This window comes from Pristiophorus japonicus, chromosome 6, assembly GCF_044704955.1.
Source record: "Pristiophorus japonicus isolate sPriJap1 chromosome 6, sPriJap1.hap1, whole genome shotgun sequence".
Taxonomy (NCBI): Eukaryota; Metazoa; Chordata; class Chondrichthyes; family Pristiophoridae; genus Pristiophorus; species Pristiophorus japonicus.
Genome location: NC_091982.1, coordinates 49316788 through 49343676, shown reverse-complemented (window position 1 = coordinate 49343676; position 26889 = coordinate 49316788). Strand labels below are relative to the sequence as shown.

The 26889-nt window shown below is 44.5% G+C and overlaps 1 protein-coding gene across 5 annotated transcripts in view; it reads left to right on the top strand.

The window, feature by feature from the left end:
- The window catches only part of LOC139265657 (CD99 antigen-like protein 2), a 141810-nt gene extending 115163 nt beyond the window's left edge, over nt 1–26647 (top strand). For 2 of the 5 annotated variants that reach the window (XM_070882853.1, XM_070882852.1), the window contains exons 4-11: nt 7588–7689; nt 10879–10968; nt 11652–11693; nt 15800–15877; nt 17209–17241; nt 19286–19402; nt 22426–22491; nt 25368–26647. In XM_070882853.1, coding sequence (XP_070738954.1) covers nt 7588–7689; nt 10879–10968; nt 11652–11693; nt 15800–15877; nt 17209–17241; nt 19286–19402; nt 22426–22491; nt 25368–25432 — 593 coding nt within the window. In that variant the 3' untranslated portion in view covers nt 25433–26647. Of the gene's footprint in view, nt 1–7587; nt 7690–10878; nt 10969–11651; nt 11694–15799; nt 15878–17208; nt 17242–19285; nt 19403–22425; nt 22492–23622 lie in introns of all 5 variants that reach the window. The other 3 variants (XM_070882854.1, XM_070882856.1, XM_070882855.1) reach the window with 3 other exon arrangements.
- Nucleotides 26648–26889: the final 242 nt, after the last annotated feature.

Here is a 26889-nt window from a genome sequence, read left to right as displayed (position 1 = left end):
TAAGGTTTTGGGCAAGAAGATACAGGGGGGATGTGAGGAAGAACTTTTTTACGCAGCGAGTGGTAATGATCTGGAACTTGCTGCCTATGAGGCTGGTGGAAGCGGAGACAATGATTTCAAAAGGGATCAGCAGTTGAGGGAAATAAACTTGCAGGGCTATGGGGATAGAGCGGGGGAATGGGACTGACTGGATTGTTCTAAAGAGAGCCGGCATGGATTCGATGGGCTGAATGGCCTCCTTCTGTGCTGTAATGACTCTGACTCTCTGACATGTCTGTCACACATCTGTCACAATTCTTTTTTAAAAGGGAAAGAAAGCCAGTCATGTCCTGCTGGTTTCTTCTGACTGCCAGTTAGCTGCAGGACTGCACATTACAACAGTCTTTAATTGGCGTTGTGTCGGCCTAGCAGCTACACCTTATAGCATTAAACTGGCACATCAAGATACACATCGCAGCACCTTACCCTGACGAGCAGTATTTTGTGCGTTACATGGTCATCAACATCATCATCATAGGCAGTCCATCGGAATCGAGGAAGACTTGCTTCCACTCTAAAAATGAGTCCTTAGGTGGCTGAACAGTCCAATACGAGAACCACAGTCCCTGTCACAGGTGGGACAGATGTCGTTGAGGGAAAGGGTGGGTGGGGAGTCTGGTTTGCCGCACGCTCTTTCTGCTGCCTGCGCTTGATTTCTGCATGCTCTCGGCGATGAGACTCAAGGTGCTCAGCGCCCTCCCGGATACACTTAGGGTGGGCTTTGGCCAGGGACTCCCAGGTGTCAGTGGGGATGTTGCACTTTATCAGGGAGGCTTTGAGGGTGTCCTTGTAACGTTTCTGCTGCCCACCTTTGGCTTGTTTGCCGTGAAGGAGTTCCGAGTAGAGCGCTTGCTTTGGGAGTCTTGTGCCGGCATGCGAACAATATGGCCCGCCCAATGGAGCTGATCAAGTGTGGTCAGTGCTTCAATGCTGGGGATGTTGGCCTGGTCGAGGATGCTAATGTTGGTGCATCTGTCCTCCCAGGGGATTTGTAGGATCTTGCGGAGACATCGTTGCTGGTATTTCTTCAGCGACATGGTAGTGAGCTCCTGTCCTTCCAAACTACCACAAACCATGTGGGAGATCTGATCATCTCTTTTATGTTACTTTCTCTCCTCTTTTGGACCACATGTGCTACAGAACTGTCCAGCTTATCACGTTGCGCCCACCGCCCACCAAATATTACAGAAAAATACCATTGTTTTTCCTTTGTACAGTGCATTCCATGAATGATGAAATCATGGATGCTCCATACTGGTACCATAGAACCATTCACGTAACCATAAACAAGAGATACAAGTATCTGGAAAGTTATAGCACAGCTTTGAACAATGTCATCATTCCCAGAAAGTATTGCTAGATGGCGAATGAGTTGGGTCATCCCAGTATCTTAAAAAAAATTTGCAAATGTTCCAATTTGGATTTCTTTACATTTGCAGCAACACTGGTTGAGAATTGTTTGAGTAATCTTTAGAAGTGTACAGTTTAAAAAAAAAAGTCTCAAGTTCTTCATTTGAATCCAGTCAGTCTTGCTCGGGAATAATATTTTACATTTATACAGCACCATTTAATGTGGAAAATGTCCCAAGGTATTTCAAGGAGGTTTAAGGAAAATGGATGCTGAACTAAAGAGAGTACAGATTAGGATGGGTAATCAAAAGCTTGGTCAAAGAGGCAGGTTGTAATGGGAAGGTTAAAGGAGGGCAGAGAGGTGCAGAGGCAGAGGGGGTTTAAGGAAGGAAGTTCAGGATATGGCCTAGGTGGCTGAAAGCATGGCCGTCAATAGTGGGGTATGGGCGCATACACAAGAGGCCAAAGTCTGAGGAATGGAATGCTCGGGAGAGAGGGGTGGGGGTAGGACTCTGAGGTAATGACTGTCAGATGAATGGATTGAGCCAATGCCTAGCTAAGTGTTGCAGTTAATTACCTTCAACCTTGTCGCTTTCGATACCGCTGCTACTTTTGACTCTCATTACAAATCATAGTTATGTATCTGAATGAAAGGTATAATTGAACATGCAGTGAAGAAGTCTTATTTGACATGATGTGGAGGATGTGCGCTGGAGAAACTATTGAACATGCAATACATAAAACGAGTGATGTAATCCATAATTCACAAGTGGCAAAGTCATGAGCAGATTGTATCAGTCAGGTGGAAGTTGATTTTTTTTAAATTTGTGATATCTGCGTGAATCTCAAGCACCTATAAACATTGGCCTTTTTAACAAAAAATTCCGATTGAACAATATCCTTTCTGTATAGGTGTCTGCTTTGCAGTGTTGAGTGACACGATTAGATGTCACACTCTTGCCACAAGTAGTTTCAGTTTGCCCTACTGTATTCAGTAGCTGTTGTTCACTGCTAACATTCACAGTGTAAAATCTTCACTGCACCTTGTATAAAGTTGACCACCAAGTGACCTTTGGCAGCCAGAACATCTGCTTTGTGCAATACAGTAAGTTTGGATTACTTGTCGTAAGCACTTATTGTTTTAAAAATTAAAATGTTAAAATGATGTGAAAATACTTTTTCAGGATTCCCCTTCGGAGTCCCCTCTTCCATCCCCACATCCTTGCTTCCTGCTTCATCTACAAGAAAGGATAACTTTATTGTGACTTGGTGTTCTGCGACTGGAAAATATTTCTACATGGTGGGATGGATTCTGCTGGTTTTCCCAAACCATATACTTTCTCTCCCACCCCCCACTTTCTCTCCCACCCCCCCAACCCCAGCATCCATTCCTAGATGGAGTGTTGTGGTGGGTACAGAGTATTCCATCTACTGCCAACTTGCAACACACAGAGCATTCCTACAGTGCTTGACTTGTCGGAGCAGTCTTGGGTGTGATGACATTACTCATAATCATTTGTCACTCCATTAATTGACAACTCTTTTGAGAGAATTTCTTTTAGTCTATGCACACTGTTGTTTTTCTAGTTTAATTCTACAATTACATTTCTTTTGTTCTAGGAGACTTAGATTTGTCAGATTTATTTGACTTTGACTCCCCCTCAATGAAATAAACTACCACCAGAGTCTCCCGAATAACCACAACTACTAAAGCACCAGAGAAAGCAGTAGGTGACAGTAAGTTAGTCACGCTGGATCAACTCTAAAGGGTTGATTTTTCCGAATGTGCCTGGAAAAAGGAGAGAACATGGACCAGTTCCATTTCTTGCTGTAATTGTGAATTGTAAATCAGTGGGCTTTAATATTAGAATTTATTTATGTATTTAATTGTTGTCTCTTCACTGTTTGGAAGTGTAGGATGCGCTACAAAATGGTAGGCAACCTGTATCAGCTTGGATGCGTGTTATATCAAAGCAGTGGGGATCAGGAGTTATGGAGTTTAGCGATACTTAGGGGAAATATTTGGCTTTGGTAGCGGTGTGGTTCTATAAAATGGTGGTATTACAGTGGGAAAACCTAAGGGCTTTGTAGCATTGGTGGGGTGGAATGTACGGTCTAGCAATAGTTTGGATGGATGGGGGCAGTTGTTGCCTATGAGCCATGGCAGCACTGTAGGTTGGGAGCGGGAATAAAGTGATCACTGGATTTGGGAGAATTGGGAAGAGGTTCTGCCATCTGTTGTTCCGTGGGTGCCTGGCTCCAGAAGGCGACAGACTAAAGTTCCTGGGTCTGGAACACTGGATGGGAGGAGGCTGATATATCCAAGCAGGTGTAGTGCGTGGTCTCTGCGGATCTGGGAACATTGGGGAGTGGGATCTCTGATTGTCTGGGAGCAAGGCCGATGTGGGGTGGGGATCCCATGATCTGGGAACATTGAGGATCCATGAGGTATAGCGGAGTACTTGTCGTATATGGGAGGGATCAGTATTGTGTGTGTGTGGTGGGGGGGGGTTAGTATTGGGCGGAGTCCATCAGTTCTGGTGGCAGGTCTGGGATAGGCCGTGCAGTCTGGAGCACAGGGAGGAGGAGCCTGAGGTGTGCCTGAACTATGAGTTGGGTGTTTCTAGGTATACCTGTACTGGGGATAACTGTGGTTTGTGTGCTCGAGAGGGTGGGAGGGGTAGTCCTAGCCACTGGGAACACTAATAGGAGAGTACTGGGGTCCGGGATCGTGGGGTGGGGGGGGGGGGGGTGGTGCATGTGTCTGTTAGTACTGGGAGACAAGGGTTAATAGGATCTGGAGCATGGAGGGGAGGGTTATTCATAGGTGTGTGTGTGTAATGGGAAGTTCCAAGACCTTGGAGCAACAAGAGGGGCATCCTGGGATCTGGAAGCACTAGAGGTTTCTACGGGTTTAGGAATAATTAGCGGGGCATTCAAATTGCTCAAAGTACTGGTTAAAAATGTTTTTGCCCATCAGTTTTCTCCTCGTATCTGCCGAATTGGAACAAGTTTTTAAAAGTACAATTCATACCATAATAACTGATCGGTGTGGCCAGGATGTGCTTCTGAGAAATGTGGCAACAATTGTAAAATTAATGGGTTGACAGTGAGAGACAAACTGCTGTTGCAGGCCGTCTTGACAGCAGTGTATATTTGAGCACAAACAACGGAAGGAGCGCATGACATCCCAAGCACCCACCTGTGACAGAGAATGTAGATCCCGCATTGGCCTCGTCAGCCACCTGAGAACTCATATTAGTGTGGAAGCAAGTCATCCTCGACTCCGGGGGACTGCCTAAGAAGAGAAGAAGTATATTTGAGAACTCAAAACAATTAAACAATAACTTTAGCTTGTATTAAGTGGATTAGGTAATGAACCGGTTAAGCACCGTTCAAGGTTCTACAGTGACATCTGTTGGCAGAATCGGCATACTACTAGACATGAAGAAAAATGATTTATGCGTCTCCTTTGTACCTGTCCATTAATCTTGCTGCTCAGGAGCTAAGCTGATGGGGGAAGGGGAACTGCATTGTCTGTGCACGCTAGCTTGGCACCTTGTTAATTTATCTGTGTCAATCGTAAAGTTCTAATGTAGATACAGTTAGCACCTGTCTGCTTTTGGACCAGGCAGTCTGTCCTTGGAGCAGACCATCTAGAAATTTCTAAAATGAACACCACCCGTGCTTTTACTGCTATTAAAAAATCTTAACCTCAGTATTTTTTGTCACTACTGACGAGAGCAGTGAAATGTTGACTTTTTTATCAATTTATCCTTTTCCATTCTTTCTTTGAAACATTTTAGAACTTTTATTTTGTCTTCTAAATAATTCTGTCACCGAGAAAATGGAGATCCTGCCTTTAAATGACTCCTTTCACAACCTCAGGACGTCTCAAGGTGCTTCATAGCCAATGTGGCACTTTTTTAAGCATAGTCAATGTTGTTACGTGAAGAAACGAGACAGCCAATTTGCGTACAGCAAGTCCCACAAAGAGCAATATGATAAATAACCTATTAAACGGTTTTAATGATAATTGAGGGATAAACTCCCCTGCTCCTCTTCGAATGTTGTAATGGAATTTTTTTATGTCCACCTGGGATGGTAGATGGGGCCTTGATTTAATGGGCCCAAAGTCGCGGTCTCTATTGGCGTGTTCAATGTGCGCACGCACCCACGGAGGCTCTGCAAGTGCCGGTTCTCGGCATGTGATGCACACGTGCCTAAAACTGGGACTTCCAATCGGTCAAAATGTATTTTAACAGATCCAACGCGTCCCTGGGAGAAGGGTCTTCACGGGTGGAGATTTGGGCTATTTGCCTAACTCTTGCCCAGCGAACTTCCTTCAAACTCTTACGCCTGGTAAAAGCAAACTTAAGGCCTACGTTTACCAGCACAAGAGTTTTAATATAGAAAAAATGTTATTACATATTTTTATATTAAAAACCCTGTCTCTGAAGGTAAGTTTATTTTTAACACTGTTAAAACATTTTTTGAAAAATTTCTAAAATAAAATGTTTTCTCTAAAACAACAACAACTTGTATTTATATAGCGCCTTTGGCATAATAAAATGTCCCAAGGCGCTTCACCAGAGTGTTGTAAGACAAAACAAATAAATTTGATACCGAGCCACATAAGAAATTACAGCAGATGTCCAAAAGCTTGGTCAAAGAGGTAGGTTTTAAGGGGCATCTTAAAGGAGGAAAGAGGTGGAGAGGTTTAGGGAGGGAGTTCCAGAGCTTAGGGGCACGGCCACCGATGGTTTAGCGATTATAACCAGGAATGCTCAAAAGGGCAGAATTTGAGGAACGCAGATATCTCGGGGAGGGGGGAGGGCGGTTGGAGGAGATTAGAGATGGAGAGAGGCAAGGCCATGGAGGGATTTGTAAACCAGGATGAGAATTTTAAAATCGAGGCGTTGCTTAACCCAATGTATGTCAGTGAGCACAGGGATGATGGGCAAGCGGGACTTGGTGCAAGTTAAGACATGAGCTGCCGAGTTTTGGATGACCTCAAGTTTACGTAATGTAGAGTATGGGAGGCCAGCCAGCAGTGCATTAGAGTAATCAAGTCTAGAGGTAACAAAGGCATGGACGAGGGTTTTAGCAGCAGATGAGCTGAGGCTAGGACGGAGACGGGCGATGTTACGGAGGTGGAAATAGGCGGTTTTATTTATGCTGCCTTAAGAACATTTAATTTAATGCAATTTCTATACATTTTTTAAAAGTGAAGTGTTTTTTTTAATTTATGTTTGTGTTTTATTTGACTTTAGCGATATTCTCATTGATGGTAATGAGAGCTCGGAGCTCGGAGCTCCCATTACTATCAATGAGAATATTACATTGTGATTGGTGGTCCAGGCCCACATGATCCCAGGATACGCATACGCTTCTGGAATACGTGGTCCCCTATGCAGGATTGTGCAGCTAGGCCTCGGACCACAATCCTATGTTCCTCCGGGACCACCAGATATTATCATTAAAAAATTCCAGTCGGAGGCATCCGCCCCACGGGAAGCCTTCCATTGGAATTTTTGGCCCAACATCTCACCGAAGGACAGTACTCCCTTAGCACCGCACTCCCTTAGTACTGTGGTTTCAGCAGAGATTACGTGCTCAAGTCTTAGAAGGTCATGGGTTTAAGCCCCACTCTGAGAGTATAAACACTGAGCCAAAGCTGGCACCAGTGGTGTAAACCTGTTATTAATTATTTTCTTGGGGGAAAGAACAACACCAACTTCACAATGCAGAAAGTTACATGCAAAACAGAGTCCCAACGAGTTGGTGCTTCAGGTCACACATCAAACTCAAAGCCAGGTTCAAATCACAGAGGTTAATAGTACAAGTGAGAATAGGGCTCTTAACTTGAACTAACTCCAGCAGATTGGACTCAAATCCATCTGTAAGCCACTAAAGTCAGCTATAAAAAGGAGACTGCGGCTGACCTCAAGTTACTCATCTACTGTCGTTTATAAAGCTGAAGAAAACCCATTCTACAGGAAGCAAAACACAGAGCGAACAGACTGGCCCAGTCCACTGTTTCCACTGGATCAAATTCACCTTTATTCATCATTCTCACGATTTCATTTCTCCTTGGGTACCTCTGCTTATTTTACCAAAGCTATGTGTTTGGTTCCTTGCTGTCTCAGTATCGATGCGGATCATCCTGTTCAAACTCCATTCTCTTTGTTTCTATAGATGATTTTAGCTTATGGGATTTGCTTAAAACAACTGCAACTCCTCGTAAAACCACACATTCACCCAAAACCACCAAAAAACCTCCGAAGAAGGGAAACACGGGTAAGTCTCTTTCCTTATTACTGTAGCTTTAGATTGTAAAGCAGTGAATGATGGCAGCCTTGGTACAGAGCAGCGGATCCTCATTTCAGAGGAGCCTAAGATTAGTTGCTTTTATATTGGTCTTGGAGAGATGTTTGTACAATCAATACCTGTTACATGGGTTTCATGCATCCCACCACAACTCACCTCTCTTAACCCCTTCACTGATGCTGTGTTATCGAGCTGCTTGTTGAATATCCAGTCTTGGATGAGCTGCAATTTCCTTCATTTATACAGCAGGAAGACCAATGCCATAGCTCCCATCACAAATGCTGTACCCTTGCCACTGATTCCACCTTCCTCCTCGTCCACCGTCTCAGGCTGAACCAGATTGCTTGCAGTCTTTGCCTCTTATTCGACCTTGAGCTGAGTTTTCAACTTCATGCACTGTCCCTTGCAAAGACTGTCTACTTCCACCTTCCACCTCCAGCCTCCCTCTGCCTTAAGTACTGCAATGAAGTGTGGGCCTAGAATCTGGGCTCAAGTCTTGGGAGTGGGAATTGAACCCAGCATCTTCTGACTTATGGCAGTTATCCCCAGCTCTAGACTACCGCCCCCAGCCCATACCCCACCTTCCAACCTCAAAGTTGCTCTTAATGGTGGAAGTTTGCAAAAGTTCATCCATTTTAAATTTCCACTGAAAATAGGAACTGCACCTCTGTGGATGTATAACTATCAGAACACTGGCTTAACTAGCTATTAGCCTTTGATAGCATGAAGGAACTACAGAGTATTATTTAGACTGTGTTGAGAAAATCTGTTGTACTAAAAGACTAAATAAATTAGCAACATAGGAACAGGAGTAGGCCATTTAGCCCTTCGAGCCTGTTTCACCATTCAATGAGATTATGGCTGATCTGTGACCTAAATCCATAGACCCGCCTTTGGCCCATAATCCTTAATAGCCTTGGTTAACAAAAATCTATCAATCTCAGATTTAAAATTAGCAATCGATCTAGCATCAACTGTTATTTGTGGAAGACATTTCCAAACTTCTACCACCCATTGTGTGTAGAAGTGTTTCCTAACTTCACTCCTGAAAGGCCTGGCTCTAATTGTTAGGCTACGCCCCCTAGTCCTAGATTTCCCAACCAGTGGCAATAGATTTTCTCTATCTACCCTATTCTTAATATCTTGAAAACTTTGATTAAAACACCACTTAAACTTCAAAATTCCAGTTATTACAGCCCTAGTTTGTGTAAGCTCTACTGGCAATTTAACCCTTGGAATCCAGGTATTATTCTGGTAAATCTCGGTTGCACTCCCTTCAATGCTAATATATCCCTCCTAAGTGTGGTGGCCAGAACTGAACACAGGACTCCAGGTGTGATCTAACCAGGGCTTTGTATAGGTGAGCATAACTTTTACCCCCCTGTATTCCAGTCCACTAGATATAAAGCCCAGCATTCCATTAGCCTTTTTGATTATTTTCTGTACCTGTCCATGACATTTTAATGATCTATGTACATGGACCCCTAAGTCTCTTTGAACCTCCACTGTTTCTAGCTTTTCATCATTTAGAAAGTACTCTAATCTATCCTTTTTAGATCCAAAGTGGATGACCTCACACTTGTCTACATTGAAACCAATTTGCCACAGTTTTGCCCTTTCACAGAATCTATTGAGAACTCTTTATAATTATATGTTCCATCTACACTGCTTGCAATGCCACCTAACTTTGTGTCATCGGCAAACTTGGATATGTGGCTCTCGATCTCATCATCTAAGTTGTTAATAAATATGGTGAATAGCTGAGGCCCCAATACAACTCCCTGAGGGACACCACTAATCACATCCTGCTATTTAGAGTATCTGCCCATTATCCCGACTCTATCTCCTGCCGCTCAGCCAGTTTCCTAACCAGGTCAATCATTTGCCTTCAATTCCACAATCTTCAACTTTGGCTAACAGTCTCTTATGAGGGACTTTATCACATGCCTTCTGGAAGTCCATATAAATAACATCCAAAGACATTCCCCTGTCCACTACTTTAGTCACCTCTTCAAAAAATTCAATTGGATTCGTCAAGCATGACCTACCTTTCACAAATCCATGCTGCCTCTCTCTGATCAGCTGAAAATTTTCATGGTGTTCAGTCGGCATATCCTTATAGACTTTAGCGATTTCCTGACAACAGGCTAACTGGTCAATAATTCCCTGGTTTCCATCTCTCACCTTTCGTAAATAGTGGAGTGACATGCAATGTTCTAATCTGAAGGAACGGTTCCAGAATTGAGAGAACTTTTGAAGATTGTAGTTAGGGCATCTGCAATGTTCTCACCTACTTCCGTTAAAACCCTGGAAGGAAAGCATCTGGTCCTGGGGATTTGTCACTCTTCAGTGCCACTATTTTCTTCATTACTGTTATTTTGCTTACATTAATTTTGATTATTCTCCATCCCTGATTCAATATTAGTTTCCTTGAGATGTCCAGCATGCTATCCTCTTCCTCTCCTGTATATTGTATATTCACTTCCCAGTCCTGACCATCTTGTAGCCATATTGCACCTGCAATTCATGCAAATTGTTCCTTATACTCCGAGCGTTAGTATAAAGAATGTTTATTTGGGACACACACCCTAACCTGTCCTTCTGCTCTAATCATTTTTTTCTCACATGTTTCTTATTTCTCTCTCCTGATTTAATTATCTTACATCTTTTAGTTTTCCCTTTACCTGTAGTGCCTAAAGCACAATGTCTGACTATTGTTCTACTCATATTCCTTTCATTTGTTTTAGAATTATTATTTTACTACCTTTTCCACCTGATCCCATTTGCTAGTTTGAAGCCCTTGTGACCACCCTATTCGTCCTTGGTCCCTGGTCCCAGCCCGGTTCAGATGGAGCCCGTCCCAACAGTACAGTTCCTTCCAGTCCCAGTACTGGTGTCAACATCCCCTGAAATAGAACCCCTCTTTCCCACACCACTCCTTCAGCCACGTGTTCACCTCCCTAATCTGCTTATCCTCACGCCAATTTGCACATGGGTCGGGTAATAATCCATAGATTATAACCCTTGAGGTCCTGTTTTTATAATTTAGCTCCTGGTACTCTGAACTTATTAAACTCTGCTGCTTTGCAAACTCACTTATTTTCCCCCCGCCCCCCTACCATTGGATTTCTTTTGAATGGATTTCCTTTGCACCTTTAGACGCGGGTGGCCTTGGCTTTGATTTTGACCTGTCTGATGCTCTTGATGACAGGAATGACAACCGTGGCAAAGGCGGTAAAGATGACTCAGGTAAGGAACGAAGGCAGAAAGATCTACCACCATGCTGTTATTTGAGTTCAAAGTCAATTTGGCATTGGGTGCTTCATTAGTCACAGAAAATTACCTGTGATGCTTTTAAGTTTATAAAAAAAAATATATTCAAACCAGGAATGAGCCACAAAATTCAAGTTTGTGCATCAGATCTCCGTTTACATGGAAACCATCAACCTTTTTTTTATCTACAAGAACAGCGTTAGCTTTTCGCATCTGGACAGTCACTCCGTATAAAATTCAAAAAGGTATGTAGAGATGGGATGTGAAACAATTTAACTGAATTCTAAAGAAAACCCCACTGAAAGCCAATAGGAAGGTGCGTCTTTAGATGTTTATAAACCAGAATGACAGTTCTCACTCAAGTCCAGCATAAACAATGTAAAATATTCTGCTGACGATGAAATTGATGGTTGAAGTCTGATGCGAGCAGAATGTCTTCTTTCAAATCCTGCACATGTACCACCAGATGGTGGGAATGTTTGAGCATTCAGCCGTAGGAATGGCCAGTGCTTACTGCTGTAAAGAGGAGAACGCTTACAGGTGTACCCATCGTGAAGGAGTCATCGGAGAATCCTGGACAAGATTTTTCCCTTTTTTATGTTTTGTCGTTCTTAGCTGGAGAGTGTCTGTCTGTCTAACGGATCGCCCTTCTGTTCCAGGATCCAAAGGAAATGCCAAACCGAAAGGAGGTAAACAAACGGGTAAGGAGGCTGTCACTAGAGCTGGGTGATCCAGGTCTTTTCAAAGTCAAACCAAACACAGGCCAAAGGACCTGATTTGGTACTCTGAGCCAGAGTTTTGAGACAGCTAGCAGGGCTTTCTCACGAGACTGAGCCCTTTTCAGTTACAAAGATATCTTCCCCCAGGCAGCCTCGAGCCAGTAATCACTAGCACCACGGCAGCCAAGGGAGACCATGACTGCACCTGGTAACCACCTCAACTGGCAGTTATTACTAACCAATCGTCCACCATCCAATCTAGAAAGGAATTGCTCCACTCAGATTAATGTACTGCTTTGAGGATATGCAGTCAGTGAGTTTTGAGAATGATATTACATTGCTGCGTAAATGACCTGCAATTTTGGAAAATGTAATATCTTGTAATTCCTTCATTTTTGAAAATTGCAAACTAGCAGCCTTAATATCACGACACCTTCTCGTGCACGCTCCCAAAATGAAAGTTTCATTGGTAAACCCAACAGAACAAAAAGCACAGCACTGACTAACGCAAATAAGCCAGCAGCGGCAGCCATTGCAAAGATTTGGCCATTGGAATTATTTTTAAATCAAAAATTGAAAATTGGAAGACGAAGAGCTGAATTATCCTGTCCCTTTATTTAAACCGTAGACAATGGGCTGAAACTTTTAAGATTCAATACATCAGCTAAATATCAGCAAAACAATTGGACATATTGCCTGTTCTCTAAAGATCTACTGAATAGAAATGAGTTGTACCCGGATACAATTTGAAAGCCAGATATGTTGCACAAAAATGATAACATTTATGATTGCTGTCGATCTCTGTTGAGCTGTGCTCTCCTACACCTGACCATTTGGGTGCGCCTGTATAAGTTAGTTAAGCAGATCACCACAGTTTTAGACCAAAGTGCATTGTTTGAGTGCCAGAGCAGTGGTGCATTTTAATCCCTTATAGTTCCTAGAAGGATTAAAGATAAAAATGGAAGGCAATGCCACTACATGCCAGAAGAGCGCTTCACAAACAGAATATTTTATTATCGTCTCGAAGCAGTACCATATCTCCTAGTTGTACGCTCAACTTAACTCTGGCTCAAGTGTGTTGTTCTTCCTGAGGCTGGCCAGAGCCAGTGTCCTTGGGCTTCTCTGGATCCACCCAGCTTTGCCTGCAGCCAACCGCAGTCTCCTCCCCTGTCGCTCACTGCATTCTGACTTAGCACCATGTCCTCTGATCTCTGTAGATCCTGTCTCGCCTCTCCAGGCAGTGTGTGGCTGTTAACAGCACTCTCCTTTCTGGTTCTACAAATAATCTGCTTGTAAAAACAAATTTAAATGTTGCTTAATCTGTGTACCATTTAAAAAAAAAAGTTATTTAAAATCCACCTTGCATGACTGCACGGTTCCACCAGAATCTATCTTTGACAGCGTTTCTTCTCCGTGTTGATGAGTTTTGCACATGTTATTGGGGCTGGTGCATGGCTGATGATTCCTTTCTGTAAGTACTAATTAATCTTTTCTCAGCTGTAATCAACTTTGGCAAATTGTTGCTACATGATTTCTTTTCCCCCCTTTTTTCTCTGGTTTGCACGGTCCCAATTTTTGACATTTGTGAAAATCTTTCAATAAATTGTCTACGAGTGAAGCAATGTCGGGAGTGTGCCTTGAAAACCAGCAGAGCGGTGACATCAGATACTCCGATAGGTCACCTAAGTTATTTCGAAACCAGTTCAGCGACGTAGACTTCCTTCAAAAAATCCTTGCTTGTAAAGATCACCCCTTCAAAATGATCCAAACTCCAAATGTGTTGAAAGAACAGAAAATGGTGGAAACACTCAGCCGGTCACGCTCTCTCTATACAGAGGGAAACAGAGTTAACGGGTGGAATTTAAACCCCCCCCCCCAAAAAAAAACCCCACCTCCAACCTGCTCACTTCTGGTTTTAACGGAGACGGGATAAGGAGCGGGCAACCAACCCACTTTCAGGAGGCAGGTTGGTGATTTAAATATTATAATGGGGCTGCGTGTTGCAGTTTTAACCTATCTTCCAGTTTTAACCCTGGCCGGCCGGGCATCCGGGCCTCAGGAAACCTGGCAGCTAAAGGCAGGTGAGGACTGCCCGAGGAACGGGTAAGTGCCTTTACGGCAGTGCTTGTGGGCCAAGAGGAGTAGGAGTGCTTCCACATGGCCCACCAAGCTTACCTTCTTCCCTGCCTGGCATCGGACCTCTCCACCCACCCCACGCTCTCACTACCCCAGGTGCAGGCTCCCTACCTGCTCCAGGTTGTGACCTCCTTCAGCACGTTCCCGTCCGACAGGGAGCCAAGCCTGTCAATTGGGCTGGCATCCGGGCGGGGAGCCTGCTGGAAAGAGAAGACGCATGACGTATCATTCAAACTGCACAGTGTGAGGGCTCTTCCCCCCCCACCACCCCACCCCAATAAATATTGGGGCTAACATTTCAGGTCGATGTCCTTTCATCAGAACTGGAAGATGTTGAGATGGACAGCTTTTAAGCAAGTGCAGAGACAAGGAAAAAGGGGCAGGGAAAGGACAAAAGGGAGAGGTAGGGAGGACAAAAGGGATAGACTAGAGGGCAGGAATGATTAAATAACAAATCTTTTGTGACTGCTTCATATCTGCTGAGAAGTTTGATATCCAGAGCACTCAACTCGACTTGCAAACTGGTTTCCAGGTAAAATCCATAAGCTAGCAATGATCTTGAATGAATTATTCTTGAGTACAATTCTGTGCACACCGAAGTGATTTCAATGCTGGAGTCATGATACTTTGTGTGCTCTCAGTGAAATATCCATTTGCGGTAAGGCTGGGGATCAAATCATCATTCAGTTTCTTTCAATGAAACTGCCTCCAGGGACATCTTAATGTTCGCTGATATTCTCGGAGCCCTGTGCTGATTTTATTCTGCACAGATTCCCTGGAGTTTCCACGGCTCACTCAGTATCCCTTGTCGTCATCAGTCAGACATCAGATCAGAGAGCTCTCCGAATCGTTTCGACGCCTGTGCCCTGAAATTTGGGTCTAGCTGAAGCCTAAAATAAGATGTCAAATTCAGAAATAAATGCAAAGGGAGAGTAAACTACAAGAAAAGCAATGGGCTGGGAGATGCATGGGAACTCGATTTAAATCCACACTGGGACATCCTTTGTGTCAAGACTGTGAGGAATCTCAAATTAAATTAGTTCAAGCATTTCCTGAGGAGAAATCGCTTCACAACAGAAAGGCATCACTAGTGAAACAATCCTGCCTACGTGGGCACCTGCTGTATGTTGCATTTTTTTTCCAGACTGGATTGACAAATTAAATCACCTTAAGTTGACATGTGAGATAAACCACCAGTCCCCTGCCACCAGCTGGCTATGTGAATGCTGTGAAATCGCTGAGTTATTCTAGCCAAACATTGATCTGGGGAGTCATTAGCTGGCTGTACAGCAAAGGACACATCATTTTTATTTTTTCAAAGGTTGTTTTCATGTTGACATGTTTTGTCAGTTCAGCTCCAAGCAAGGTCATCCTAAATTGCATCATGTCACATTTTGGGTAGGATTCCATTGGAGCATTTGGGAATCAACCAACTGCTGCTATCATACCCAACACATTAACCCGTCAGCCAACTTGATGGGAAAGAAACGTTGACAGCTAGTGCGCTTGGAGAGAGATTGTAGAGTGTAAATAAGGCCTATTTGTGGGAGCTGGCTGTCTTTTCAACACCATTATCCCTTACCTTAATGAGCACAAGCGTAGAGTATGCCCCTGATTGTGTCTTGCATGTCAACATTTTCATTTTGGCCAGAAGGTTTGTAATAAGATTTGGAATCAGCAAAATACACTGTGGACATGTCTAGAATGTAGATTGGGTCCCATTTGTGCTGATGATGTGACGTAAGCTACAGGCACCTTCACACCCGATCAGTTAAACGGGATTAATCCCATTTGCCACAGGTAACTGAGCACAAATTCCTGTTGTGTTGTGCAGCATTGGCGGATTTCAAACCTCAGACTGCCACGTTCACTTAAATACCTGAGGGTCTCCGGGGTACAGAGGTTGTGCTCCAGTGTGTGCAGCACTGATACCATTTCCTCTTTGTGTGCAGGTACCTCTGACATTTCAGATAAAGATCTCGAAGATGTGTTAAACGAAGGGGGCTACAAACCAGATAAGAAAAAGTCAGGTAAACTTAACGCAATTTGTGCAATGATTGCTAGATATCAAAATATTACGCTGTAACCTGCATTTTTCAACTCTTTTATATTTGAATGTACAGTAGTCCATTCTACTCCTGACAGGACATGCACTGGTGTGTTTTTAACCAGTTATCTGGTATGGCATGTTGGGATTGCCGTAATGGTGTGATACAGGAGTTCGCAACCTTTTTTGCTTCTGAGGACCTCCCTCCCGTGTTATAAAAATTCCTCACAACCCCCACCCTCGTAACACAAGACAAGTATTTTTTCTGTATAAACATTAGTGATACGATTACAAATATATATTTATTATTGGTTTTGTTTTACTTCATGTGGAACTTGTTGCCAGTGCTGAGCAACAATTCTGTCAAGGCATGGAGGTAACTTTGACACACACGCACGCACGCACGCACGCACGCACGCACACACACACACACACACACACACACAGGTTCATCCTGGCTCAGTACCTTGATTTGTACTTTCTCCAATACCCAGAGACCCTCACCCCCCCCCCCCCCCCAATACCCAGAGACCCTCACCCCCCCCCCCCCAATACCCGGAGACTCTCATCCCCATCCCCCCAATACCCAGAGACCCTCACCCCCCCCACCCCCCAATACCCAGACACCCTCATCCCCCTAATACCCAGAGACCCTCACCCCTCCCCAATACCCAGAGACCCCCCCCCCCCAATACCCAGAGACCCTCTCTCCACCCCAATATCCAGAGACCCTCTCTTCCCACCCCTCCCCAATTCCCAGACCGTCCCCAACAGCAGGAGCAAAGTCCCATAAACAACAGTTGAAAAGAATAAGCAGTTTATTTTTTGGTTTTGATCTTGGTGGTGCTGCTTGAGGGAGGAATGTTGGCCAGGACCTTGGGAGAACACCCTTGCTCTTCTTCAAATAGGCACCCGAACAGGCAGCCAGGAACTTGGCTTCACTTTTCATCTAAAAGATGGCACCTCTGATAATGCAGGGGTGCACTGAAACCGTTGGCCCAGCTAATGTGTGCATGTCCCAGAGTGGGAATTGAACATGTAACCTTCTGACTCGGAGACAAGAGTGTCTACCAACTGAGCCAAACTGACACATGGCTACTGTTGGTAATGGAACCTCACGTAATTCATGTTTTATTTTCTGTACAACAGAACACTCTAAACCAGGATCGACCCAAGTGCTTAATTATCCTATAAAATGGTCTATAATGCAGGACCATCTTTGGAATTCTGCTTTGGAATCCTGTTCCCAGTTTGTTGCTGCTCTTCCTGCCTTTTGTGGTGTAGCACAAAATAACTCTGTGCCTTGTTTTCTAGATGACCCCGGGCCTCCCAGCGACCAGGATCAGGGTAAGTGTTCCCAACTCACTGAATCAAAGTGCATGAAGTGGTAGCTCGGCTGCTGGTCGCTGTGTGCCTTGGCCCATGGAGCAAGCTGATGGAGCCTGTAATGGTGGCTGCTTAGGCCATTCATGCCTGTTATCAAAAGGAATTAAGCAAACGACGGTGTTGGAAGTTTGAGATGGTCACAATCTTTGTTTCCGGAAAGTGTAAAAGTGTCCTTGCCGTCTGCTGGTGGCTTCAGGAACATAGGAACAGGAGGAGGCCATTCAGCCCGTCCAGCCTGTTCCATCATTCGGTCAGGTCAAGGCTGATCTGTATCTTAAATCCATACACCCGCCTTGGTTGCCTAACCCTTAATATCCTTGCCTAACAAAAATCTATCAATCTCAGTTTTGAACTTTTCAATTGACCTAATGCTAGACACTGCAGCACCCATGGTTAAGTCCCAGTCTGTTTTGGATTTGGTACCCAGGCTTCACCTGCACAGTCACTGCCAACTGTGGTGCCAAACAGAGACTAGGTTCTGGACCTAAGGGAGGGGAGGGTTTGCCGTGTATTGTCAGCAGCGCACAGACCCTGAGTGGCTCTGCAGATGGAAGAGAGCAGCTTGGTTAAGATGCCACAGTGGGACAATAAAGGGAGAAAAAGTACAAGTGAAATAAATGCTCTCCCAAAATAACAGATTATCAACATGTTTTTATAGTGCCATTAATGAACTAAAAGCTCCCAAAGTGCTTCACAGAGGCACCAAGTGGACAATGATGGGAGAAACCTTTGGGGAGCTGCATGAAGGAGTGGACAAGGTAGTTTTGAGGAGCAGTTGAAGAGGGGGAGGTAAGTAGCCAGGTGGAAGGGTTTGAGGAGTGCTTGAGCGTGGGACTGAGGCAGCTTACAGTTCTATGACTGTAAAGGGCAAAGGGGCATATCAAGTCAGAAAAGCAGAGGGCATTCACTAGCATGTAGGGTTGGAAGAAGTGGCAGAGGCAGGGAGTGATAAGGCTGCAACATAGATTTTCAGTTCAATGGACTGGGGTTTGGGGAGCCAAATAAATTGGCAAGACGAGTTGACGGGAGCAGGACTTGGTGCACTATTGATTGTAGGCAGCAGACGAGTTGCAATTTATGAACGGTAGAATTAGGTAGTTGGCTAAGGGCGGTGTCGGAGTAACGGAGCCAAGGAGGTAACCAAGGTGAGGACAAGGGTGTTAGTGCTGGATATTGGCAGGTGGGTGATGTCACTGAAAGGAGAATCACTAGTCTTGGTGGTAGCTAGGATTTGGGGCTTAAAATTCAGCTGGGGGTCAAACAAGACACCAAGGTTCTGCACATTCAAGGTCAGGCAGGGAAGGGGTGGAGTCGGGGGCTAGGGGGTAGAGTTTTTGGCAGGAACCAAACAGGCTTGTGTCGTTGTTGCTGATATTAAATTGAAGGAAGTCTTGGATCATCCATCACTGGATGTTGGATAAGCAGTCTTTCAGCACAGTGGCTATCATAGAGACATGGATGGGTTCAGAGATTCATTCTGGAGATACGGGCTTCACTGGCAAAGCCGGCATTTATTGCCCATCCCTAGTTGCCCTTGAGATGGTGGTGGTGAGCCGTCACCTTGAACCGCTGCAGACCATGTGGTTGATGGTATAATGCCGTTGGGGAGGGAATGCCAGGATTTTGACCCAGTGGCGATAAAGGTGTCATCGGCATACTTGTGAAAGCTAACCCCATGCCCACTATTGATCTCTCGGAGGCACTGAGTGTAATCGAGGACTACTCTCTACTGGACTACTCTCAGAAGCAAGAAAGTCATGATGACGTACAGGCTTTCGCATTTCAAATTGTTATATCTTACAGGTTTTGGTGCTTTGACTTAATGTCCTACAGACCCCAACATTTTAGATTCAGTTTCATTAATATCTTGCAACAACACACAGCGGCTGTTTTTAGTATAGAAAATATATTGAAATATGATCAAGTAATAAACGATAGCTAACATTGTTATTGACGTTGAGAGATTACCATTATTCCTTATTCAGTGTTTCCCTTTCTCTCCCAGTTGCTATTCCTGAAACAACAATAGCTGGAATCGCCAGTGCTGTGGCTGCAGCTTTGTTGGGCGCAGTCTCCAGCTACATTGCCTACCAGAAGAAGCAGTTATGTTTTAAAATACAAGGTACAGTATATTCAAAGTGTTACATAGAATTTACAGCACAGAAAGCGGCCATTCGGCCCAACTTGTCCGGTGTTTATATTCCACACGAGCCTCCTCCACCCTTCTTCATCGCACCCAATCCACATAACCTTCTATTCCTTTCTCCCTCATCCAGCTTCCCCTTAAATGCATCGATACTATCACCTCAACCACTCCCTGTGGTAGCAAGTTCCATATTCTCACCACTCTGGTTAAAGAAGTTTCTCCTGAATACCTTATTGGATTTATTAGTGACTATCCTGTATCTTTGAACTCTAGTTGGTCTCCTACTGCTACCTGCTGGCTACTAATAGTACTGCGACTAATGGTCCAAAAACATGTAAAAAAATACGCCCCGTTGACACATCAGCCAAGTAAAGAGAAAAAACGTTTGGGTCGGGTGGGCCAGGGCTGAGTTGGGTGGGCCGGGTCGGGTGGGCTTAGGCTGCTGCAGGGAGGGGCGGACAGAGAGTGGGGGGGGGGGGGGGGGGGGGGGAATGGCCGTGGTGCTCCTTTCTCATTGACTGCTACTAGACAGTACGCACGCCTGTACAACACGCGAGAACTGGGATCGGTTAGGTTGCGATATCTTCCTCCGTTGAATCTGATGGAGGAAGTTGTTTGAAGCACTCGTCAGTGAGGCATCTCACCTGAAACATTCACCTGCCATTCTCGTTTCGATGCGGAATGACTTTTAGGCACTTTCTATGTTTGCTGTTTACGTTGCTATTTACATTAGCATTCCTTTCATGTCTCTTGTTTTATTTTAAATCCCCCCACTGTTAACCCTGACCCCTCTTGTCCTGATTCTGGCTTGTTCTTCTTTGTAATAGTTTCCCCCTACTTACTTTGAATAGCCACTGAAGATTCCAAGGGACTACCTGTGATGCTGAATAAATTAATTTACTAAGATTTTTTTTTAAAAACAGGATGCAGGTCAGGGGGGAAATGCAGAACTGCACCACTGTCTAATTGTTCACTTTTGTCTCCTTCGTTGCAATCACAAAACATTTGAGAGTTGGTCTAGCGCTAGTCGGAGCTACACCTGATAAATTCTAATTGTTGTTAAGTTAATGATGTGTGATGCAGGAAATTGCTGAAATTCCCCCCAAGGATTTGTTCTGATTGTTGTGCGCAATATATATAGTTCTTGGAATGTGGCCAAATCTGGCAAGGCCAGCATTTATTGGCCATCCCTGGTTGCCCCGAGGGCATTGAGTCACCAACCTGGTGTGGGTCTGCAGTCACATGAAGACCAGACTGGGTAGGGGTGGCATGTACCCCTCTTTGAAGACATTGGTGAATCAGCTGAGTTTTAAGGAGAGTTTGGCAGTTTTTTTCCCCCCGGTTGCCAGTCCAGATTTCAGTGCATTCCATTTCACTATTTGCCATGGTGGGATTTGAACTCGCGACCTCAGAGTTGCCGGTCCGGTACCATACACTACCATATCCTTTAATATGCCAGCATTTAAGCCTCACTTTCTTTTTTATTCACTGATGTTGTACTTACTGCACAGCGAGACTAGGCTCTCAATAGCAGCACGGCTAGGGTTGCCAACTCCTCCAGGATTGCTCTGGAGTCTACAAGAATCAAAGATTAATCTTCCGAGCACTGCTGCAAGCAAACTCGGGAGAAAGATCATAGGAGCATTTAAAACAATTGTGTGTGTGTGTGTCTGTGTGTATGTTTTCCATTTTGTTTATTAGCTATAAAAATATTGGCCATGGGGGTATGAAGGGAGCTATTTGACTGGGCTGGACGGTTCGAGAAGGGAGGTCATGCCATGAAACCCCCAGGGAATACGTCCAACCAGAATTGGTAACCCTAATCACGGCAAGGTAAACATGGGTGGGTGTGCTGTCACCAGCTGAGCTGAATGCCGTCTCAGGAGCTGGTCCTCCACAGGTTGCTTCATTTACTTTGGCCACTGCTGCTTATGGATGGCTGCAGGTGAGTTAAGTGCTCAACCTGCCGTATACAGGCAGGTTTTTGCACGGGCGGCCTGCACAGGCTGTCTCCGGAAGGTTCGTGGGCGCTAAACAAACATTGCAGTTCCGATTTGACCACCGCAATACGCAGTCTTGTTTATCCATGTGTTGCCCTTGGAATCCTCTGCACAATGTGCATGAGACGGGCTCCAGAGCTTGGCGGCCAATATAAACAGATCTGCTTCCATCTGAAGCGGTATTGCTCAATACAAAGGTGCCATTAACCATTAACTTCAATCCACATGGGTTGGGCATAGCAACTCACTCTCTGTTACAGGCTTGCACACGTGCAAACTAGCATTGCAACTGGAAACCTTAAGTCTCACAACTAACAGTACCATTTAAAATAAATTTTATGTGGGGGCGGGGGTGGGGCTGGGGCGGAAGAGGAAAGGGCCAGACTTTGGTGGATTTACTCACGACAACAACCCAACTTGTATTTATATAGTGCCTTTATCATAGTGAAACATCCCAAGGCGATTCACAGGAGTATTATGCGATAGAAATTTGACACCGAGCTGCATAAGTAGAAATTAGTGCAGGTGACCAAAAGCTTGGTCAAAGAGATAGGTTTTAAGGAGTGTCTTGAAAGAGAAAAGGAGTGTTTTAAGGAGTGTCTTGAAGGAGGAAAGAGAGGTAGCGAGGCTTGGAGGTTGAGGCAGGGAGTTCCAGAACTTGGGGCATAGGCAACAGAAGGCACGGCCACCAATGGTTGAGCGATCAGGGATGCTCAGGAGGGCAGAATTAGAGGAGTGCAGATATCTGGGGGGGAGGGGGTGGATGGGTTGTGGGGCTGGAGGAGATTACAGAGATAGGGAGGGGCGAGGCCATGAAGGGATTTGAAAATAAGGATGCGAATTTTGAAATCGAGGCGTTGCTTAACTCACTGGGGTAATAGTATTATAATTCACTTATTGCTGACTTTATTGTGTACAGCTGCTTGAAGTGTTAGGTTCTGAATTCAGTGCTCTCAATGAACTGTCATATTTGCTTTCTTGTGCACCGTAACTCCACAGGGGGTCTTAATCAACAATATGTAAAGGGAGAAAACGTTGAAGCGGGGGCCATGACTGAGCCACAAGGTGAGTGTCTGTCTTTTAACAATTCTGTAAATAGAATTGATTTACTTCTAAACATCTTTACATCATAAAATGATCGCTTTATTTTTTTTTTAAAGAAAGGTAGTGTTGAATAAATATCCAATAATCTTTTCTCATGTTTACTTACAGAGAGAGTATGGGTATCTTTTTTTAAATCAGCTGTCCTTTTTTTGGTTCCAATTTCATTTCTGTTTGTCCTTAGTTCTCAGCACCATCTCCTACCCCCAGATAAATCCTCTCTTGGGCCTTTGCCATTTTACACTGGACTTGACCATTCGATGCTTGAAAATGTTCCTGAATGATTGATTTATTTGAACATTTCTCCCCGGCCCCTCAGTGGGGGAAGTGCCTGATCTCCAGCCAGCATCTGTGCCCCCCACCCCCCTCTTACCCCATCCCCACCACAGCCATGGTTGGAAACTCACTAGGTTTGGTGAATAGGCATCTTGCCACGCTGTGGCAGAACAAACTGGATAGCACCCAAATGCTATGGTGGGCCCAATGCCAGTTCCATGTTGGAAACCACCAGCTAGAAATTGTAATTGGCAATATTGTCAAATGAACAATTAATGTTCCCCTTTCATTTTTTTTTAATGCGTTAACACTTACATTAAAGTAGCAGATAGAAGGATGCTATACAGGTGTGTTAAACATGTGCGATTATAACCAAGAGCAGAATCTAGGCTTGCATGGTCACAGAAACACAGTGACCCTGCCTCTCCTTCCTCTCAAAGTTCTCACTGACCATTGCTGAACTTATTACCAGTACCTCTTTCTCCAATTTGGGCCAATTTGTGCCTATTGAAACATTGATACTGGCATTTCGAATGACTTTACTAAGAGTTTTAGAAGGGCCGCATGTTTAAGATTTATAATTTGTCAGATTAATTTGAATCAAAACAATGGAAAATACTGCATCCAAAATAAACCAGATCTTAGTTTTCATAAACCATAAACTTCAATAATTCGCTAACAGTGGGACCTGCTAACACTGAACTCAGCTCCAGTGAAACTGTATTCGTGTTGTTATTAAATTTTCAATGTCCCACTTCATTTAATATGTAACCACATAGATAACGCTACTATTATAATGAAATTACTACCTGCTTACAGGGTTCATCTGAGCACTGTTCATTCAGCCTATGAAGAGTCTCTCCACATTTGTTGGACTTTCTCTCTGGTCACCTTCAGGTCCTGGAATCTTCTTTGCATGTCCATGTGCCTTTTTTTTTTATTTTCAAGCTCATGCTCATCGATATTTTCCGCTTTCCTTTTCTGTCAAGTTTCGCTTGGTTTGATTTTCTGTAACGCGTGTTTGTAACGGGCTTTCTCGAGGCCGCCTCAACTAACCCGCCGCCCATTCTCTATCAATGTTGACCTGGTGTAGTCTTCCCTACTGACTTCCATTGCTCTCTCGTACTTCACATTCAGCTCACTCTTCCATTGAGTAAAAATCCTGCTCTGGCGGGAATTTGTTGTGACACAGTTTCATTATAAAACCGGTCCCACTCTGCTTGTATCCCAGAGAGTAATTTTGCGTTTCTCCACAATATGCCTCATCCTCGCCCTTTTCGTGGGGCTAATTTCCTCCTTTCCTAACCACAGTCATTTGTGATTGTTCGGCCAAGAGAAGTGGTGATCAGAACCTCTCGACAACTGGGATCCTAATTCTGCCATAGTTGGCCTAGAAACGTTGGGGGTGGGCTTGAGTCCTAGAAAAAAAGATTTTGCATGTGAAGATGGGGGTTTAAGAGAATGACTCTCCACCAAAATCATGAGGGGAGGATATTGGTACAAATTGTACAGGAATTCCGCAAGGCACTTGAGCTAGAAGTTCTCGAGACAGGGCCTCCCATGACTCCCTGGATAAATGTTGGTGTGCCAATATGAGGTCTGGCCTGGTCGTCTACACTGCTATTTTAGTGAGACTCTGTTCAGTAAAGTTGCGGCTGAGTGGCTGCATATTTATCCAAAGTGAGGACAGGTACAGGTGCAGTACCAGCAGTTTGGCAAAGCAAAGAAATACATGAATTACTTGGGTAGTACTGAAGGAGTATCAATGTAGAAAGCTGGAGGTGAGAGAGGGATTTACACACCAGCGATACAAGGCAAAATATAGAACAAAATTTGGTGCACATGTGGTTTCAAAGTCATAATAAATTGAGTCATTGAATATATTCAAGGCTGGGATAGACAGATTCTCGAATTATAGGAGTCCAGGGTTATGGGGAACAGGCAGGAAAGTGTAGTTGAGGCCAAGATCAGATCAGCCATGATCTTATTGAATGGCAGAGCAGGCTCAAGGGGTCTGTTCCTGCTTCAATACTTATGTTATTCTGGCAAGGGGGAAGGATCCAAACAGGATTACTAACTCTTGTGATTCTGACATAAATGAGCAACTCTAAAGCAAGACACAGCTTCAAAAAAAAACAAGCACATGTGAATTGAGAAGCAGCCGCACTAAGCTGGCTATTTAGAGGAAGGTAGATGGCACGGGTCAAGGTTACAGACCGGAGTGAACCCTTACCATGCTGTCTGTGCCAGTCACAGCAGTCTCGCCAATCGCACTGTGATCCCGAATAAGCAGGATGTCAGCAACAATTCTGACATGGAAATCAAGGAATGAACACAGCGGCAGAAACTTTGGTGCTGATCCCGACTCAGTCATACAGACTTTGCTGGAATGTACTGTGGACTCTGAGGGGGCGGGGGGGTGTCTGCTGACTCTGTTTATATTTCGGTAAACTCTCAATTGCCTTCGTGATGCACACTGCCGGCCCTCCTTGTTTAAAATGATGTGTGTTTTTTTGTTTTCTTTCTGACACCCATCGCGACGGTCTGGCTGAATCTCCCGGCAGCTGAGCGGAACCTGTTGCAGACACAGTCAGAGAAAGCCCCTGCAGACGGAGCCAATCGGGTCTAGACCGCAGTCCTGGAAAAGACCGACTTTTTGCCTCGAGGCCAACTTCTGCTTAAAATGGCTCTTTTTTGTGGTTCTATTTAAAATAAAACGGCTACTTAACGGGAAGTGATTCCTTAAAACACGAGATTGGTCCTTTAACTGTGTATTAGATTAGGCGCGGGGCAGTGGTCGGGGTAGGTGCTGTACAACGGCTCTACATAAAGGACAAGGTGAAAGGATTTGGCTTGGGATATCAGCAACTCAAAAAAGTCGCTGCTTGGACGTAGCATGTAGTTTAGAGATTTATTTCTGGTGCTTTAGGGGGAAAAAGATGAAGTTTAACAGTTAGACCTGTTGTTGTGGGGGGCGGGGGGGGGGGGGGGAGAGAGACACTTTTCTGGTGAACAGCCATGGCTTAGTTTTGCGTGTATAAGAGATGCTGGTAGAATTAAGAATGTGATACACTCGTTCCAGACAGCAGTTTCCCCTTCCCCAGCAATCCATTTTACCACCCTTCATATATGCAAACACGAATGATTTAAAAAACACACCATATAGTTAAATATCTGTAACTGCAAAAATCACCCTTCACTCTGTTCATGCAGTGAGCGCTGTCAGAGATTCTGGAGAACGCCTATTCAGGGACTTGAAGTCCCCAATATAGTGACTGTGGCACTGGAAGACTAAAATATTCCTACTTTGAGACTCGAATCTTGCCATCATCTCAGATATTCAGATCAGACCAGGCTGGAAGCTGAACTTTACACAAAGTGTGCGTGTTTGGGGCGGGGAAAGACAGTGAAAATCGCAAGCTAAATGCATTCAGTGTTCGATAACAAAGACTTTACGTCTGCCTGTTTATTTCTGTAATAATCTCCGCTTGAATTATCGCTTTAGATTTTACACGTATGAGGGTGTGCATCTTTAAAAGAGGTCAGTGTGTGAATGTAGTGTGTCCTTGTGTAAATATTTGTTTTTTTAAAGAGGAGTGTATTTAGCATTTCTCCCACCACTTTACTGGTGGCACACCTTTCCCGGATCAGTGCCTACTGCATGTGCTCTTGACTATCAATCTATTTTCACAACCAAAGGGCATAAACCACTGCACTGTGCGAACACAAGCAAAATATTTACCGTGTGTAAAATCTTGCGGCTGCTAGCGTGTGCCTGCCTCTTGCGTTTTGTTACAGAGACAGAGCAATCTACATTAAAATAAATCGTTTCCTCTAAGTGTCACATTCGCTTCTTATTGCACCTTGGTCGTGATATTTTAGCGCACCCTCCGATTCCTTTTACACAAGGCCACGGATGATCCGCTCATCTTTATATATGTATTGGGGGGTGGGGGGAACAGCCCGTCACTGGCATGGAGCTCGACATTTACAGACAGTTCCAACTGTCCCCTGACCTCGGCAGTGTCCAGGCAGCTGCAGTTACCTGGGTTTGCCAGTTTAAAGCAGGAGCCTTAAAACCAGGCT